Below are 18,254 nucleotides of genomic sequence, written 5' to 3'. Positions count from 1 at the left end.
GGTAAAACCCCAGAGAAGCCAAGAAGATAGTAATTATTCCCTCTGGTTCCTCCCAAATTGTGTCAGAATAGGGCTAGCTCATCTTCTGCATGGGCCAGGAGTCCAGGGGTTCCAGAAAATTCTCCTCATGACACAGAAATAGGGCTGAAGTTGTCTAGAAGGCCTTTGCTCGGTATCCAATTAAGGGAGCTTGAATTTTCTGAACATATGTGCTGTTAACTACCTACAAACAGATGGTTTTATTCATCCTTCTATATCCAAGGCCTAGTGCCATGAAGCCCCAGAACAGGCCCCCAGGACACGAATGAATGAATGAATGAATGAATGAATGTATGAATGTTATGAACAAATGAATGCGGTGGCCAGCAGCTGTAGGAAGGTGCCTTGCCTTGCAGGGGAGGATGCCCAGCCGCCGAAAGGCCCCAGGCTTCCGAATCCACCTAGAGCAGACCCTGACCACGCCTGACTCCCTGCTCTAGTCCCGTCTGGGACAGCACCCTTGCCTCACCTGAGAAATGGCTGGTTCTTCCCCTTGTCTCCAGCCATCTGTTGTTCAGCATGGAAGTTCCTTTAACTTTGTCAAATGTGACTGTTAGAAACTAGCTTTTCAGCTTGTCCTTTTGTGCTATTTCCTGAATGTACAACCTCTAATACTTCATTTGCAGGAAATGTAATTATGGAAAGCTCCCTCTGAAAAGGAAAACTTGTTTTTCTTTCACTGTGAATGGGAAACAACCAGTCACACTTTGGGCTGCCCGTGGCATTTATGGGCACAAGCCAGGTTCAACAACATCCCTTCACCCCTGGGCCTCTCCAGGTGCTTACCTCCAGAAACCTAAACAGCTTCCTCCCTCTCCACTCTTAAATCCCTAGCACATTACCCAAGAGCTGCCCAAAATGAAAGTTAATGATAGCGATAACTTTATTTGCCAAACTTTATAAGGTGGGGCTCAAGAACTGCTGTTTTTCCTCTTGAGCTCTGGTCTGTAATTAGGGTAACTTGCCACTTCACAGGATGGCCCCAGAGGAAGATCCCAGAAAGGAGAGCAGGAGCGTGGGGCTCCAGGAGCCAAGTGCGGAGAGTTTCCCAAAGGGAAAATGAGCAGCAGTATCCAATGCAGCTGAGAGGTTAAGGGAAGCAGCAGCTGAGGACTCATTGCTGAATTTGGCAAGGTGGTGGTACAGGTGACCTTGTCAAGAGGTGGGGACAGTGGCTTGATTGGACTGGGTTTCAGGGAGACTGAGGAAAAAGGAAATAGGGGCAACAAGTATATTCAGCTCTTTACAAATAAAAGGGTGGGACTATACAGAGTCAACATAAAGCCTTTTAAAGATGGGAGGTTGATGACACATTTGTATACTGATGGCAGTGATTCCACTGAGGATAAACCGAGGATGCAAAAAAAAAAAAAAGAGAGAGAGAGAAAATTACAAAACAAATTTCGTGAGTGGGCAAAACGGACAGGATCTGGCATGTGCCTGGAGGTGGCTTTAGCGAGGAGCCGGGACAGCTGATTCCTGGAAACAGGAGGAAAAGGCAAAGTACATGGACGTGGAGGCAGAAGGTCTCTACCCTTGGTGGTAGGAGGATTCAGAAGTTCCCTCCTGATTCTGTTTTCTTTGAACCTCACTTTCCACTCCTGAGAGGGGAAAAAAAATGGAGGTTCATAGTACCTGCTCGGTAGGGTTGTTGTAGAGATTAAATGAGCAAGTGCAGCTGAGCACACACAGCCCAGAGTCAGGTCACGGTGAGAGTTATCAATAAATGGCGGTTGCCCTTGTATCCTTTCATGGAAACGTTCCATTCTTTCCTATCAGATTTCCCATTGTTTTGTGTTCTCCACCCCTTCCAGAGCCATTGACATCTACTGCCTAAGTCCTCTTCCTTCTACCTCCACCACCACCACCCCCTAGTTCTCCCCCAAGGAAAGCCCATCATGCCCCTCCTGCTGCCTTCAAGTCCAGAGTCAGGAGAGGCTGGCCAAGCTTCAGAGACCACGAAGGGGTGGAAGTAGCATCCCCGGTTTCCCTGCTTTGCTTCCAACTGGTTGACTGGCAGGGTCCTGTTTCCTCCTGTGTGCAGGTGTTGTAGGCTATGCTCTCCAGTCCCCTTTCAGCACTGAATTTCTGCAGGTAAACTCAGTTGTAAAGCTTGCAGGTTCTAACCACAATAGATACTAGGTGTCCAAGAAGGAAAGGACCCATCAAGCCTGTGATGTCTTTGGGAGTCTCTCTGATGGAATATCTTTGGCGCCATCTGGTGTCGCATGTCTCACACATCTCCTTTCAGGAGGCAGAAGATGGTGTGAAATACAATCAGATGAGCAGAAAACCCCCTCTATCCAATGGAAGGAAACTAGTACTTCACCTAGACAAGCCACCTAGTTCGATGCATCTCAGGCTTAAATGGGCATATAAATCATCTGCAGATCTTCTGAAATACAGACTCTGACTCAGTAGAACCAAAATGGAAGTGCCTATGGAGAGCCAGAGAATAGGATGGGTGGATTTGTTTGCGGAAAGGCAGCCATGGGGAGTAGCTGATACAATAAGTGGACTATGAGAAAATCATAGACAAGCATATTTAGGAATCTGGAGGAGGGTCATACCATGCAATTCTCACTACCCGTGTAAGCGATTTTAAATTGCTTTCTGATGCTTTCTTGGGGGTCAGCTTGGTGTTCCTTTTGAATGCAGTACAGTACTGGGCCTGACCATGATATAGCCCCACTTTGTGCAGGTTACATAAAAAGTAGATCTGGGAAAAGAACGGGAGGTTAAGGACACCTGGCTGGGGAAAACGGAGTGTCTGGCAGAGGAGATCCTGTGCACTGAGTCCTAAGGAATAAATAATGAACTGCAGAAGGTCCTATAGATGGTAAACATCATGGGCAAAGCACAGAAGTGTAAAAAGACACGACCTGTTGGGGAATGATCGATACACCTGATACAAAGAGTACATGGGGCGGCATGACGCAAAGGTAGGTTGATGCTGACAATATACTTTTCTATACATGAACAAAAAGCATATCATGAACAACTTCTTAATAGAAGTTGTCATCACACTTGTAATCAGTTAATACTGATTATACTTTCTCTACAAAGCAGGAATAAACCTATTTTGTTACCAAGGGTATCCTTGGTACCCCAGAGTCTGGTACATAATTGATGCTTAATAAATAAACGAAGGCAATGAATTCCACACAACGACCTCTGACTACTGATTATGTTACAGTTATTGGTGCCCAGGCCTTGGCGAACAGGGAGTTCCCTGAGGGAGGGACCATGTTTGACTCACCTTCTGCAGTGCCTAGCATGGTGCCTGGCACTTGGTAGGGCCTCAGTACGTGAACAGTGAGCTCCTCGGGGACCCTCAGAAGAGTGTTAGGAAAGCCCCCAGTAGTCCTCAGCTCAGGCTGTGGGACCCTGTGACACTTCAGCAGTTCCTCCACACCATTCCTATGTGAAGGGTGGAGAGCCTGTACCCTACCTTCTGTGCTCCCATCTCTGGTCCCACCTTCTGATGTCCACAACGATGAATGTGTACTTATTAAGCTCCAGGTGTTTGCTGTGCCCTTGTCTTGGCCCAACACATGGCCTCTAACCTAGGCACAAACACGGCCCATATTCTGGGAGAAGGCCCTTCCCCAGAGCTACAAAATACAAATGCCTTAGATAACTGGAAAAAGAATACAGAAAATTCACTGATATTCCCACACTTCTACCTTTAGTGTTTTGTTGTTCCTTCCAGATTCCGTGTGTGTGTGTTTCATTACAAATAGAATCATGATATGAAGACCTTTTAAGGTTCTCTTCCTTCCAACTAACTCAGTGGAGCATAGTCTAATGGTTAAGAGCACAAGGCCTAGAGCCTGATTCCCTGGGATTCCCTGACTCCCTTCAAATCTTCACCCTGTTATATGATATTGGACAACTCAGCAAACAACTCTTTACTTCATTTTCCCAGGCTGTAAAATGAGGATGATAATAGTTAGGATTAAACAAACAACATCTTTACAGTTAGACATATAAAATACTTAGAACAATATCTGATATTAGTTACAAAGTTAATAGCATTTTCTATGTTGCTACATCATTTTCATAATGATCATTTTTGATGGATGCAATATATTCTGAGTGTCCATGCTAGTTAATTTACTTAACTGTTACTCCTTTGTTAGACATTTAAGTTATTTCCAGTCATTCTGTATTATAAATAACACAGTCATAAATATCCTAGGACATGCGTTGTGGATTTTTCCATACATAGCTTCCCAGAAGTAGAAGTACGAGGTTAGAGGGCACAAGCATTTTATGCCTTTGGTCTATATTGGGAAATAGTCTTCCAAAAAAGGTCGTAACACTTTCAAGTACAATTTATGCTGGAACTTTTTACTCTTCACTACTCCCTCACCAGCCTTGGATAACATCAATTTCTTTGATTTGTGCAACTTTACCTGTAAGTTCCTTTTCTTTGACTATCATGGAAGCTAACATTGCCCATGTGATTACATTATCATGAACTCTCTAGCAGTAAGGGTCTACACCAGTTGCTTTAACAGAGAAGACTTAGTACAGAGTATTGCTTATTATGTATTTTAAAAATGAAGAGCTCAAAGGACCTGCTCCCAGCCCTGAGGCTAGGGAACAAAGGGAAGACCAGGTGGCAGCCAGCTAGTGTTGGTGTCTCTGAAGGCTGTGCTACCAGGCTAGTTCTGCAAGTGACGGACAAGCTGCAAACTGAATTGAACTGCTGCTTCTGGAATATTCTGTTGCTGTAGAAGTGGAAAACCAAGCCTGTGGGGTTTCCAGATTTAGCAAGATGAAAATGCAGCATGCCTACTTCAATTTGAATTTCAGATAAATAATGAATAATTTTTTAGACTATTTATACTTATATTGCATGGGACGTACACTAAAAAAAAAGTTACTTGTTGTTTATCGAAAATTCAAAGTTAAGTGTCCTACATTTTATCCGGCAATCTTTCAAGGCAGGGATGATGCTGGAAAAAGCATTCCTTCCCCCTCAGCTGGCCCTTCCGTCACCCTTTGGTGCCCATTATTGGCAGAGCCCAGCATAGAGCCAGTTGGCAAAGCTGGGAAGTGGTTTGCAGACAAAGCTGGGTGAAGGGTGGGTTTGAAACTGAGAAACAATTACCCAATAACTGGCACAGTCCATCCTTTCACCTAACTATTCAGCATTCACATACACGGTTCTATACACTGATACTTCCAGACAACAACAAAAACACAACTCTAACAAAATACCTAACAAAATCCATCTTTCCAACAAATGAAAACATTCTCACCTTCTCCCCAAAATGGGGAGGGGCGAAGTCTCTATAGTCATTTTATTCATCTCTGGAAAACAGTCACACTACCCATCCCTGGGGAGGATTAACCACTCTTGCAACTCAATCACAGTCACATTTAAAAATTCTGTCACCTAAACACTAAACTGTAGAATCAACCTCCAATAATACTTATATAAAATAATAAGAGGAAGGAGAAGGGAGAATAAATTAGCTAATATATACCATTACATAAATCACATAGTCATCAAGGAAGAAACTATGCATAGCTGCTATATTCCTTGTTTCTGTGACCAGTCATGAGGCCATACTTGATGCTTATACATTTCTTCCTCAACCTCCTATTCCATGTTTTCTTGTCCTCAGACAGGATCTCGGTTGGCCAGGGTTCTTTAGTGGGATGACCTAAACCTTTATTTCTGAAGGATGTGAATCCTCAGCAGTCCTGTGTCTCTTCTGTTGCAGTAGTATTCCCTAGTATCTCCTATGGAGCATGCAAGTACTAAGACATACCCCAGAGGATCCCCTGGGCTCAGATCTAGTCCCTCCTGACCTCAGTTGCCCCTCAGTTATCAGGATGAATAACCTGATAACAGCCAGTAAAGTAACCCTGTCTTTCTTTATCCACTGATTTCATGGCAAAAAGAGAACCAAATGGCCAGGTGGCAGGCTCAACTCTCAATCTGGTAGAACCATGTCATGAACTCTTAGAGAAGCGTTTGTCTCTTGGGAAGAGACAGGAAGCAAAATTTCTGCTTGTGGGTTATTAGGTGAAATGGTGAAAGGAACCACTTCCACTTCAACCCCTTGATTTCCAGACTGAAGTACTCTGGCTATGGGAGAAAGAGCACAATGTATCATTTGCTAAATCAAATCCTATATAGCAGCCTGTAAGACAGAACTTCATCGGCTTCATAGGGTGTTACCTCAACTGAGTCTTAAGTAAGTCTTCAGTAGCCCATTCTCCTGATTAGGCCAGCTGCTCCTGGGTGGCAGAGTGCATATGAAAACCACTGAATTCCATGGCATAAGCCTATTGCTTCACTTGTATTAATGTGAAATGAATTCCTTGATTAGAGCCTTATTGCCTGGAATATATCAGGATGATAACAGGGCATCCACAGATTATGGCAATGGCAGACTATTAGATACAGGGGAAGAAAATCTATATCCAGAATATTTGTTTATTGCAGGGAGGATAAATCTCTTTCCTGTCTATAATGGGAAGAGTCCAATGTCCTCATCCCGCTGCCAGGTAGATGGTCCTCCCAGGGAACGGTGCCATGCCAGGAGCTCCACATTAGTCTCTGCCATTGACAGGTTAGTCATTCTGCAGTAGCTGTAGTCAGTCAGCCTTGGTGAGACAAAGTCCATGCATAGCTTCCATCCTTGCCACCACGGCTACTTTATACATAAACTCAGTGCTTACACCCCAGGTGGCTGAGAAGGATGCTAACATACACAGGACATGCCATTTTGTCCACCTGATTGAGGGAACCTATTTCATTACACCCTTTGGTGAACTTTCCTATGTGACACAAATACGTTCACACTTTGTACCTATCCCAAGAGGTCCATCCACACACACCTTCCCCAGACTTCTTCATCACCAATCCTACTATTTATTTTATTCTAAGTCCCTGACCATCAGCCAAACCATTAGCAACTGCATGAATCAATGTAGACCTAACCATCTCTTGGACCAAAATGGACAACCAAATTTACAATGTGAACCCCTGTCCATTAGGAATATTTTTCTCACTATCACCCTTTAGGGCTCCTTTTACGGGGGCTGTGTAGCTGCAACCATAAACTTCTCACTGATGGCAGTATATCATTAAGAATAATCGGTAAACCAAGCCCAAGCTTCTTTCTCCTTGGTTATAAGGAATCCCTAGTGAGGCCCTAGGTGTGCATTGAAGGAGAAGAAATCATGCAACACTGTATGGTGACTAACATAATATAATAAAAATCATTAAAAAAAATAAATCATGCAGCAGAAGAAGGGGTCAAGCGAGTCTGAGCCACCTGCTCGTGCACTTACTTGTACCTTCTAGACAGGCTCAAGCCATCGATGATGGTATGCTACGGGGCACACCTACCTTATGACTCATTGGATAAGATAGGCAGCTCAGCTCCCACAGTCACTTAATATCTCATGGCTAGTTTGTGGTCTCATTTTTAATTTGTTTTTTATCCATTTATCCCTTAAGCAAATTATTCCATGAGGCTCACCCTTCTTTTCAACTTCTATTATATTTGTCCTTGTCATTTCATTTATGAACGATAATGGTAGCAGCACCTGACTATCTGATCCTCTCTCCCAGGGTCCAATCACAATCCAGGAGCTGTTTATCAAAAGAACAGTTCTCTACAAACAGGGCATATACACTCCAGAGCCTGCATGTTTACAGCCTGGAGTTCTGTAAGGGCTAAGGAAAGTTGCTTGTTCTGCCACACATTCCAGGGCTGGGGAACTCTGCCAAGCGTCTTCTCTTAGGGGTGGGGAGCCAGTGGCCAGAGACTGATCTCGGTGCACTCTGTTGCAGGCACGGCCTCTGTCGCTGTGGCAGGGATCCTGGCTGCTCTGCGAATCACCAAGAACAAGCTCTCCAATCACGTGTTTGTTTTCCAAGGTGCGGGTGAGGTACGTGCCATCAGAAGAACAAGGATGGGTAGAGAAGCATGAAGGAAGGGAGATGTTCAGGGGTTCGCAGAAGAGGAAGCAACACAAGTATATTGTGATTACTGCAGCTGTCTGGGCACCCACATTTGGGTGTCTCAAGGACTCCTGGGCCTCCTAGGAATAGGGGGAAAGGGGCAGAGAAGAGAGGATCTTGGTAAAGCTTCTGATAAATGTTGAACAGCTGTTTGCCTTGTATCTGAACATCTATCATATGGTACCTCCCAGGCAGCCATGGGCATCGCCCACCTCCTTGTCATGGCCCTAGAGAAAGAAGGCGTACCCAAGGCAGAGGCCACAAAGAAGATCTGGATGGTGGACTCCAAGGGGCTCATTGTCAAGGTACTGTCAGTCTGGAGACCTAGAAGTTTTTGGACACCTACAGCTATTGGAATTGGACTGTAAGAGGTCTCCAAGGGGCAAAATCCTCAGACAAAATACAGAGCAACAGGGGGGGTAATGTTCTAACATCCAAAGCAGAAGATAAATCTCAAAGTAGCCTTAACTGCTCTGTCCAAAAGCTTTGAATATGGGATGCCTGGGTGGCTCAGTCATTAAGTGTCTGCCTTCAGCTCAGGTCATGATCCCTGGGTCCTGGGATCCAGCTCTGCATCAGGCTCCCTGCTTGGTGGGAAGCCTGCTTCTCCTTCTCCCACTCCCCCTGCTTGTGTCCCCTCTCTCATTCTCTCTCTCTCTGTCAAATAAATAAATAAATAAATCTTTAAAAAAACAAAAAAGCTTTGAATACATGGGCAAGTGTGTGTATGCATGCCCCTTCCAGCCTTCTCTCCCACCACTTCCTGTCTTGCACTAACCTCCAGCTGCAGTAAATCATAGTTTTCCAAAAGTCCAAAAGTAACATGCCCTCTTTCATCCACATCCTTGCATATTGTGTTCCTCTGCCTGAAATGCCCTTCTCTTTTGCCACACACCCACTCTCAACCCTCAGGCCCATCTGTTTCCTCCTTGTCTTCTGTTTCCTCCTCCAAGATGCTTTCTCTGAGCATCTGGGTCTCGGTCCATTTCCTACATTTATGCTCATGTAGCCATCCCTCTCCATACATTGTACTTGCCACAGTGTAAGGCAGTTGTCCTTTTAATTGTTTCTCTCCCCACTAGACTTTATAGTCTTCATATCAATGCCTGGCATGTAATGAGGCGTAATTATGTTTAAGATATGAGTGAAAGGGGGCGCCTGGGTGGCACAGCGGTTAAGCGTCTGCCTTCAGCTCAGGGCGTGATCCCGGCGTTATGGGATCGAGCCCCACATCAGGCTCCTCTGCTATGAGCCTGCTTCTGCCTCTCCCACTCCCCCTGCTTGTGTTCCCTCTCTCGCTGGCTGTCTCTAGCTCTGTAAAATAAATAAAATCTTTAAAAAAAAAAAGATATGAGTGAAAGAATGAACGAGAAACAGTCCAGCTTCTGACTGGACGATGGTGAGGGGCACATTTGGATGGCCTCCTCCCTTAGGACTTCAGAGAGCTCCATGTTTTAATGCCCAAAATTCCACTAACACAGAATGTCAGTGAGAGACTTTTTTAAAAGATGACAGTGATAGGAATGGGGGGAAGTACATGGGGCTCTTTACCAAGAATAGAAGAGACCCTCAGCAGACACTGACCTTCCATTGTCTCATACAGAGCCAGATCACCACTAGAAGGAGTTCCCCTCCCACCACAGGTCATTCCAGAGCAGAATGCAGGCACAGGTAACAGCTGCCAGAGGCCGCCACGCTTCCCTCTTGCCACCTTTCAACGTTATTTTGCTCATCCCATTAAGCTTACCCCTACTCGAGTCTCTCTCAGAGCTGATGTCTTTAGTCTGATTCCCATGAGGCTAGCTGACCCAAAGGAGGCATCAGAACACCTATCCCATTTACCAGCCAGTCACCCCCCAACTCCTGTTTGAAGAAATGGAAAGAACCCGGAGCTTGTTGGGGAGAGCCAGACATTGCAAGCCTGTCCTGGGGCTTAGCTTATTATTATTCACAGGGAGCTCAATGGCTCTTGTAAAATACATTCAAATTAGCTTCCTAACCCCGGGTGGCTTAGGCCCCCATCCCTAGACTGGCCTGAGTGCCAGACACCGTGGGGCCAACAGTCTTGGTCAGACTAAGGCATTTTATGAGAGCCTTTCTGTCCTGGCCCAGGAACCTGTGACCCTAAGAGTGCAAAGAAAGACTTTATGGATTCTCTATGTGTGGTTTGGGTTAAAGAAGACCCCCACACCCCTCACACTGTGACACAAACACACATTAAAATCCTTAGGTTCCACCTTAGGTTTTACCAGGAGATCTGATGAGTGCCGAGGCTTCTGAGGGAGAAGCCCTGAAGCACAGGGCTCTCCGGGGAATGCTCTCGGGATCTCCAGGTGCAGCCGTGTCCAGCCATGCAGTTCCCACTGCCAAGCATGTTTTCCTTTCCCTGCAGGGGAGGAGCCACCTGAACCATGAGAAGGAGATGTTTGCCCAGGACCATCCTGAAGTGAACAGCCTGGAGGAGGTGGTGAGGCTGGTGAAGCCCACGGCCATCATAGGTAGGAGGAGGCAGGAGGCCCACTGTCCAGCCCAGCTAACCCTCTTGCCTTGCAGGTGGAAACTAAGGCTCAGCCAGCAGGCATAAGTAATTGATGGCAACACTGTTCTCTCCCCGATCCCATGTCCACCTCAGTGCCACAATCTTTCACTGAGTGACTACTGTAGAAAAACCATAGAACTAAGGCACCAAGTTGGGGCTTAGGGATGCAGAATTATGCAGTGCAGTGGAAAAGCACAGGGCTGGTCTCTCTGAAAGGAAGTGAGCACTGCTCTCCCAAGGAGGGGAGCCTGACATATCTCCCTGCCCTGGGAGAGCCACGCACTCTACAGGACAATGCCCAGGAATGCCTTCACAGGTACATCTTAACCAGGCAGGGACCTGAAGGGACCAGTGTTCCCTCAGGGATTAACAGGAGGTCTTAACCAGCTCAAGCAAGGAAACCCTTTTCTCTTCAGCTCCCTCCATCCATCCTTGTGCTGGATGCTATTGCCAAGACTCCGGAGTCTTTCATGTTGCACCAAGTACCCCCCCAACCACCACCACCAAGAGAGGAATGGGGTGTTTATAAAGAGTAGGCATCCCTACTACCCCCCTTTTCCCTGTAGGTGTTGCTGCCATCGCAGGAGCCTTCACGGAGCAGATTCTGAGGGACATGGCCTCCTTCCACGAGCGCCCTATCATCTTTGCCCTGAGCAACCCCACCAGCAAGGCCGAGTGCACGGCTGAGAAGTGCTACCGGGTCACTGAGGTCAGCGGGGAGTCCTTCCTTCCCCAGGCTGAGAGGACATAGTAACAATAATTATGAGTAACCCTATGAGGGTGAAGAAAAATCGCCACATCCCTGATGAGCAAATTGAGGTTCAGAAAGATGAAATAACTTGCCTGAGGTCACAGAGCTAATAAGGAGTGGAGCTGGCCCTCAAACCCAGGTCTAGCTCTGAAGCCCAAGCTCTTACCATCATGTTATACTGCTCAAGATCCCTCTAGTAACATAGAGCTTGGACCAGAACCTGAGGCATTCGTAGACTCTAGGTCATCTGCATACCTGTCATATCCTGGGTTAGCCTTCTCAGGAGGTGACAGGGTGAAAACCTTCACCTCTCAGTGATTTCTGGGATGCCAGGTAACTCAGTGGGGGCTAAGTTTTCTGGTCCTGCAGCACCTGCAGTGTGCCAGCACAATGTTGAGCATGTGGGAGAGAATGAAGAAGGGTTCGACATTCAGGAGATAAAACGAGGCCATTACTGCCTGAAACCCATGTCCAGGTTCCATCTCTGGTTTTCTTCCTGCCTCCAGGGCCGAGGGATCTTTGCCAGTGGAAGTCCTTTTAAGAGTGTGACTCTGGAAGATGGCAGGACCTTCATTCCTGGGCAAGGAAACAATGCCTATGTGTTCCCTGGAGTTGCTCTGGGAGTCATTGCTGGTGGGATCCGGCACATCCCAGATGAGATCTTCCTCCTGACAGCAGAGGTATCACTGTCCCTGATCCCTTTCATGCATGCTCCCAGTTGGGCCTGTGATCTATACCAGGTCCTACACTGCGCCCCCAAAGATTCCTTTGCTCATCTCTTCTACCCACCTGCCCCTAACCTTAGCAGTAGATCCTCAAAATGCTTGAACCTCAAGCTACTCCCAAGATCATCTTGAGGCTTAACCTTCTCTCAGAACACACACAACAGTTTTAAGGGAGAATAAGGAATAGTCAGTGGGAGGAGGTATTGATAAGAGCCACTGGCAGTGAGCGGACATACCTCAGTTTGCGCCTTGCCTCTCAGCAGTGCCCATATACATGCCTAGAACAGAGGCAAGGCCACCAAAGCCGTATGACACGAGGCTCGTGGACCATGACTGGCAATGGATTCTTCCGACCACTGATCTTGGCCACATTACCAGGGTAACTGGTTGCAGAATAAGGTCCACTAGGGCAGCTTTCTGTAAGGAGGGGATAGGCCGCAAGCCTGGTTTGCCTACTCTGAGGACCTGGATCTTGAGCACAGATACAGGGGTGCTCCTGCTCCAGGTATCTTCCTAGAAACACTCTCAAAATGAGTCTTCACTGGACGTGATGAAAACAACAGAGTCCCTTAGGAAAGCCAGTGCACACTCATCATAATGGCTGCCAGCTCGGACAGCTGTGGTGCCTCACATCTACCATGTGTTTACTGAATGCCAGGCACTTCACATTTATCTTCACTCTGAGGAAACTATAGATGTGTCTCTTTTGAGGGATTAAACTAATCAAAACTATGAACAAACACTAAATATATTTATCCCCCGTGAGCTCCAAAGGCTCTACTGTGATTTCTGACATGCTTGCATTTCCCCCTCGCCATGGCACTGGTGAGAGCCCCAGGCCAGCCAGACACAGGAACAGCTTCCACGCAGCCCTCTGTAGCTCCTCTTCTATGAGGCCCACAAGGAACTGTCTCATGCTCTAGGCTCCTTCTTACTACTTCTTGGTCTTTGAGCACTGGCTCCACAAGAACATGAAAGTAGTGTCTCCTGAAAGTCTGTCAGCCTCCCCCCAGCCATAGGCACACTGGCTACAGCTGTGCTATTGGCCCCCCATCCATCTTGTGGGCTCTTCTGTGTATTTCTTCTTATTGCTCCATCAGTGCTGGTGGTGTCCCGTGGCCATGGGTGGAGCTGTTTGAATACACCCATTGGATGGGAAGAGTCATTTCCTGCTTGAAATTTGCCTGAAAGCAAACTCCCCTGTTGCGCAGAAAGATGGTTGCTAGAGCTTTCCTCTGTAACCTCAAGAGACATCTACACCCCCACCTCCTAGTGCTTGGGACAGGTCAGCTCCATCGTTTCATGAACAGTGTCCATCAACTACACAGGGACCTCTCCTCAACCCACCTATTAATCTCTTGCTACAAACAGAACAAGATCCCTCCCTTCTAGGAGCTGACAGCCTGGTCTTTAAAAGGCTGGTGAGTTATATTTCTGAAAGGGGTACTTTTAAGTTAAGACAATTTAAGTTGAATCTGATTTTCCTATGGAAATTTTTAGGAGATTTTTATATATCTCATTCCACTTTTTTAAGGGGATTTATATATCTCATTCCACCTTAACAACCCTGTAAAAAAGATATAGTGATTATCCCTATGTGATGCACGAGGAAAGTGAGGCACAGAGAGTTGAACTTACTTGTCCAAGGTCACTGGGCTTGTGAGCAATAGCACCAGAATGGCCCCAAATGATTTACTCCAAGCTGAAGCAGAGCATTACCAGTGCCCAATGTCTGAGAAGTGACCCACCATACAAGATACATCTCTTCACTCTGCAGGGTAACTTTTCCAGATACAGATTTAGCCATGGAAATCCTGCTTCCCTCTAACCCCATCTTCTGTACCCCCCTCCCAAGAAAATCCTTGAAAACCCAGAACAGTCCATCTCTCTCCTCATTTCAGACATTTGAATGGCTCCTTGGTGCTTACAGTATAAAGCCCAAACTAATTCACATGGTTTCCATACAAGGCATGTCATCACCACACCCTCCTTTCTTCTCCAGCCTTTAGCATCCCCCTACCATTGACCTAGCCATGTTCTTTTCACAGTCTAGAACTCTTGCTCCCTCCTGCTGCCTCTCTCCAAGAAATTGCATATGCTATTGTCTCTCCTTTTTTGAGTAATTCATACTTTGTCCTTCAGGTCTTAGCTGGTGTCACATCCCTGGAAAGGTTTCCTGTACATGGCAGACCAGGCCCTGCTTTCCTCTATGCCTATGTGCCCCTTTTGCTTGCACTCACTTCTATGTTATAATTGTTGTACGTGTTTGTTAATTGTCCCCTGACTCCAGACGACAGGAGGAAAAGGGCTTCTCTGCCATGGACCCTCACCAACTAGGACAGAGCCTGGGATACCATACAGCACAGTTAATGTTTGAATGAATGAATGGAAAGGAGAGACAGGAGCATGAAAATGAGGCAGAAGAGGAGGAGATCCACTTCCCTAATGTCAGCCAAACTCTGAGGCAAGACCAACTCCTTTGGCTCATCCATTCTGGGACACAGTTCTCAGAGAGCACCATGGTTTTTCCCAAATTTAAATCTGACACAAGAAGATTGGGTGGGAGTGGATTCAGAGCCAGTACATAACGGAGGCTGTTCCAAAAGGCTGACTGAGCACCAGTGCCTGAGGCTGGAGGATGAGGCTTGAGGGGGAGAGCTGGGCCTCAGAGACCAGCTCTGAACTAGGGAAGGAAGCCGTGGGAGGTGCTGCTCCCAGGATGCTGTGCCGACGGCATTCATTCAGATAAAGCCTAAGGCCCCTCTGTGGTGTCACTCACTGCAGAAGAAGCCTTTCCTCAGGACTGGAAGGGAGAGCTCAAGGAGCTCTGAATACAGAGACAAGATGCCCTAGGTGGGCACCCAGGATGTTACTAAGCATGTGGAAGAGGCTGGAACTCGGGAAGGGAGGGTCTCAGGGATCTCTATGCAATAGGCTGGACCAGTCAAGGGGAGATCCCAGAGTCTACTTTACAAGCCACAAGTTTATTCATCTTGGTCTTAGTGATTCTCCTTTAGAATTTAGGGTGTAATTTAAACGCTCAGCCAATCTCACAGTACAGAAAGGACGACTCCTTGCTTAAATCCCAAGCATTGGGGCACCTGGGTAGCTCAGTTGGTTAAGCGTCCAACTCTTAATTTCAGCTCAGGTCATGATCTCAGGGTCGTGAAATGTAGCCCCACATCAGGCTCCATGCCACGCATGGAGCCTACTTAAGATTCTCTCTCTCCCTCTCTCTTTGCCCCTCACCCACTATCTAAAATAATAAATCAATAAATCTTTAAAAAAAAATAATAAAAGCCCAAGCATTAAGCTGCCTTGGGGCCATGAGGAGGAAGAGACTACAATGGGAACTGCAGTGGTTGGCCACCTATGAAGGGCAAGGTGAGTCTCTGGGGTAACCGTTTGGGCTTGTTCTGGGAAGGCAGAAACGCAGCTTATTCCTCTCGGTTTTCTCTCCCCAGCAAATTGCCCAAGAGGTCTCTGAGCAGCATTTGTCCCAGGGGAGACTGTACCCACCACTCAGCACCATCCGAGATGTGTCTCTGAGAATCGCCATCCAAGTAAGGAGCATCCTACCCCCGGAAATATGGCTAGTGAGACTCAACAACTTCCTCTCTCCATGAGTTTAGGAGAGCCAAGGGGATGGCAGCTGTGGAGAATCCTGAGCTCCCATCAGTGAGAAACTCTGGCCTGCAGCTCGAGGCCCCACCCCCAACACCCACTTGGGCCAGTTCTGGGAAAGCTCCTGGATTTCCCCTCAAACACCAGGCAAAAAGGTCAACAAAGTCCATAGTCTTGTGGACCAGAATGTGGGTGGAATTTTTAAAAACTGAATCATAAGTGCCCATTTATACAGAAAGGTCAATTTTCATAGCATCATGAAAACAGCTCAGGCTATTGCATCCCAGCTCTGCCAATCGCTTCACTTTCCCGAGCCTCAGTTTCCTCCTTTTCCAAAGGGGATGGTAATTCCTCTCTCCCAGATTTCTGAAGATTAAAGAGGACAGTGAGAAAGCTGCACACTCAGTGTGGGGTAAATGCTCATGCCTCCCCTTTTTCTCAGAATGGCTGGGCCACAGGGTGATCAGGTTCATGGAATATTCCAAGGAAAAATGTCTTCCTAGAGACCTCGCAGAGATGATGGGTTTTCAGAGAATCAGAACAGAGTGCAATAAAGACTGGCCCAACATTGATAATTGTTTAATATAGATAATGATTGAATTAGGGTTTATTATACTATCATTTTTATTAGCATATATAATTTACATTTTCTGTAAGTTTTAAATATAATTTCAGAAGATGCATTGCACAACAGCATGTGCTCCCCATGAGTTGTCCATTGTACAATCCAGAATCAGCCCTCAAGACTAACAGTCCAGCTCATAGTCCCAGCTCCACCCTGTCCATTTCCTTCCTTTCGGGGATATTGAGTTTAATGCTCTTCTGAAACCAAATCTAATACCCAGAGAACAATGTCCAGGCTCTTCTCCCAATTCAACCCACATTGAGGGGGGGAAATATCAGGTACTGGCCCCCTGATTTTGCCTGTTACCTAATTTTATCCTCCCACTACTCCAGAGAAAGGTCTCATTACTCCCACTTTACAGATGAGGAAACTGAGGCTCAGCAAGGATAATGTCACCACTGAGGACCCACAGTCAGCTGGAAGCAGAAGCAGACTTGAGTCTGAGGCCTCTGTTTATTCCCCTGCGGTGCAGCTTCCTACCTAGGCAGAAGGCTCAAAATCCCTCCTATCCGCTGGCTTCAGGGACAACAGTTCATGGTTCTGCAGGGGCTATTCCCCTTCCACAGACTCCCAAGCAACCTTGAGGCAACTTTTAGGCAGGTTACTCCTTAGTTCCAGTTCCTCAGGAAATTATGTTTTTCCCTAGGTCCTCGACTTCGCATACAAACACAACCTGGCCTCCTACTACCCGGAGCCCAAGGACAAGGAGGCTTTTGTAAGATCCCTGGTCTACACTCCAGACTATGACTCCTTTACACTGGACAGCTATACTTGGCCCAAGGAAGCCATGAATGTTCAAACAGTCTGATGCAGTCTCAGCGGCTGGTGTGAGGCTGGAACAAGCCCAGAGTAACACTGACAATATAAATGGGTTCTAAAATAGCCACCTTTGTCACTGTGTTTTTCCTTTGAACTTTCTGGTGTGAGGGGAGATACTCAGCCACACAGTGAATGAGAGCCTTGTCCCTGAAGACCCTAAGAATTCACTTTTCTGTAACCCTCTTCTGACTTCCTCCCTAAGAATTTATTCATCTCATTGCCAACAATTAGCTAAATCTTGTGGGAAATCTAGAATCCTTCCTAGAACTCTGCCTTTACAAAGCTTAGAGTCTAGTGAAGAAGATGTGGTATGGACACAACTCTGTGTTTTGCCACATGGGAGAAAATGATTAAGTCCATGAAAGAAGGGTAGATAAAGGTCAAGGGTACTCAGAGAAGGAAGCAGATACTTCCTATGAGAACATAAGAGAAGACTTCAGTGAGAGAAATGTGTGCACTGAGACCCAAGAATAAAAGACGGGTAGGAGTCATGGGAAAATGAGGAAGGTAAAGGCAGCCACTGACCAGAGAGCATGGCCCAACCATGAGGAAGTTCAATCCCTGTTGGAGGAATACACACCCTTCAAGACTCAGATGGGTATGAAGGCTGAGTAGCTGAAGGCAACTCACTAGTCAAAAACTATCCCTGATATGTGGGTTATTGAATATTGGGATTCCTTTTTGGTTATTACTAAAAGGAAAACCAGAGAAATGTGGGTGTGGAGGGTCAGCAGGCCAAGGAGTGAGGATTGGAAGAGAGGCAGTGAGGGGAAGAGAATCATAGAGTTCTAGGGAAGACTTGATTTCATTTTCCTGACTCTGGAGCTCTCTCTCTCCCACCCTTTACTCTGAAGGAATTCAGCAAACCAGGGCGGTATTCTTATAGAATGCCTTCAGTCTGTCCTGGGGGTTTCTTAGACAAGTTCAACCATAGCTTTCACCTCCTTCATGTCTAGCAGAGCCCACACCATGGGTTGGGGAGGTGGGAACAAGCCTACAGCCCCTGCAGTCAAAAATCCTGATAAATTTCTAGAACCTATTGAGATGACAGCTTCTAACCTCTAATTTTATTGGATAACATAGAAAGCAATAAATCATGCTCAGGGACTTACCCCCACCCACCCTTGCTGCCGGGTCCC

The 18,254-nt window shown here is 46.5% G+C and overlaps 1 protein-coding gene across 3 annotated transcripts in view; it reads left to right on the top strand.

The window, feature by feature from the left end:
* Positions 1-17,178, top strand: part of ME3 (malic enzyme 3) — a 205,005-nt gene extending 187,827 nt beyond the window's left edge. For all 3 annotated transcript variants that reach the window (XM_045815639.2, XM_045815638.2, XM_045815640.2), the window contains exons 9-15: positions 7,862-7,959; positions 8,224-8,337; positions 10,425-10,530; positions 11,138-11,280; positions 11,829-12,002; positions 15,512-15,610; positions 16,943-17,178. In XM_045815639.2, coding sequence (XP_045671595.1) covers positions 7,862-7,959; positions 8,224-8,337; positions 10,425-10,530; positions 11,138-11,280; positions 11,829-12,002; positions 15,512-15,610; positions 16,943-17,104 — 896 coding nt within the window. In that variant the 3' untranslated portion in view covers positions 17,105-17,178. The remainder of the gene's footprint in view (positions 1-7,861; positions 7,960-8,223; positions 8,338-10,424; positions 10,531-11,137; positions 11,281-11,828; positions 12,003-15,511; positions 15,611-16,942) is intronic.
* Positions 17,179-18,254: the final 1,076 nt, after the last annotated feature.

This window comes from Ursus americanus, chromosome 16, assembly GCF_024610735.1.
Source record: "Ursus americanus isolate L20-20 chromosome 16, mUrsAme1.1.p, whole genome shotgun sequence".
NCBI lineage: Eukaryota > Metazoa > Chordata > Mammalia > Carnivora > Ursidae > Ursus > Ursus americanus.
This window is presented reverse-complemented; position numbering and strand designations above follow the sequence as displayed.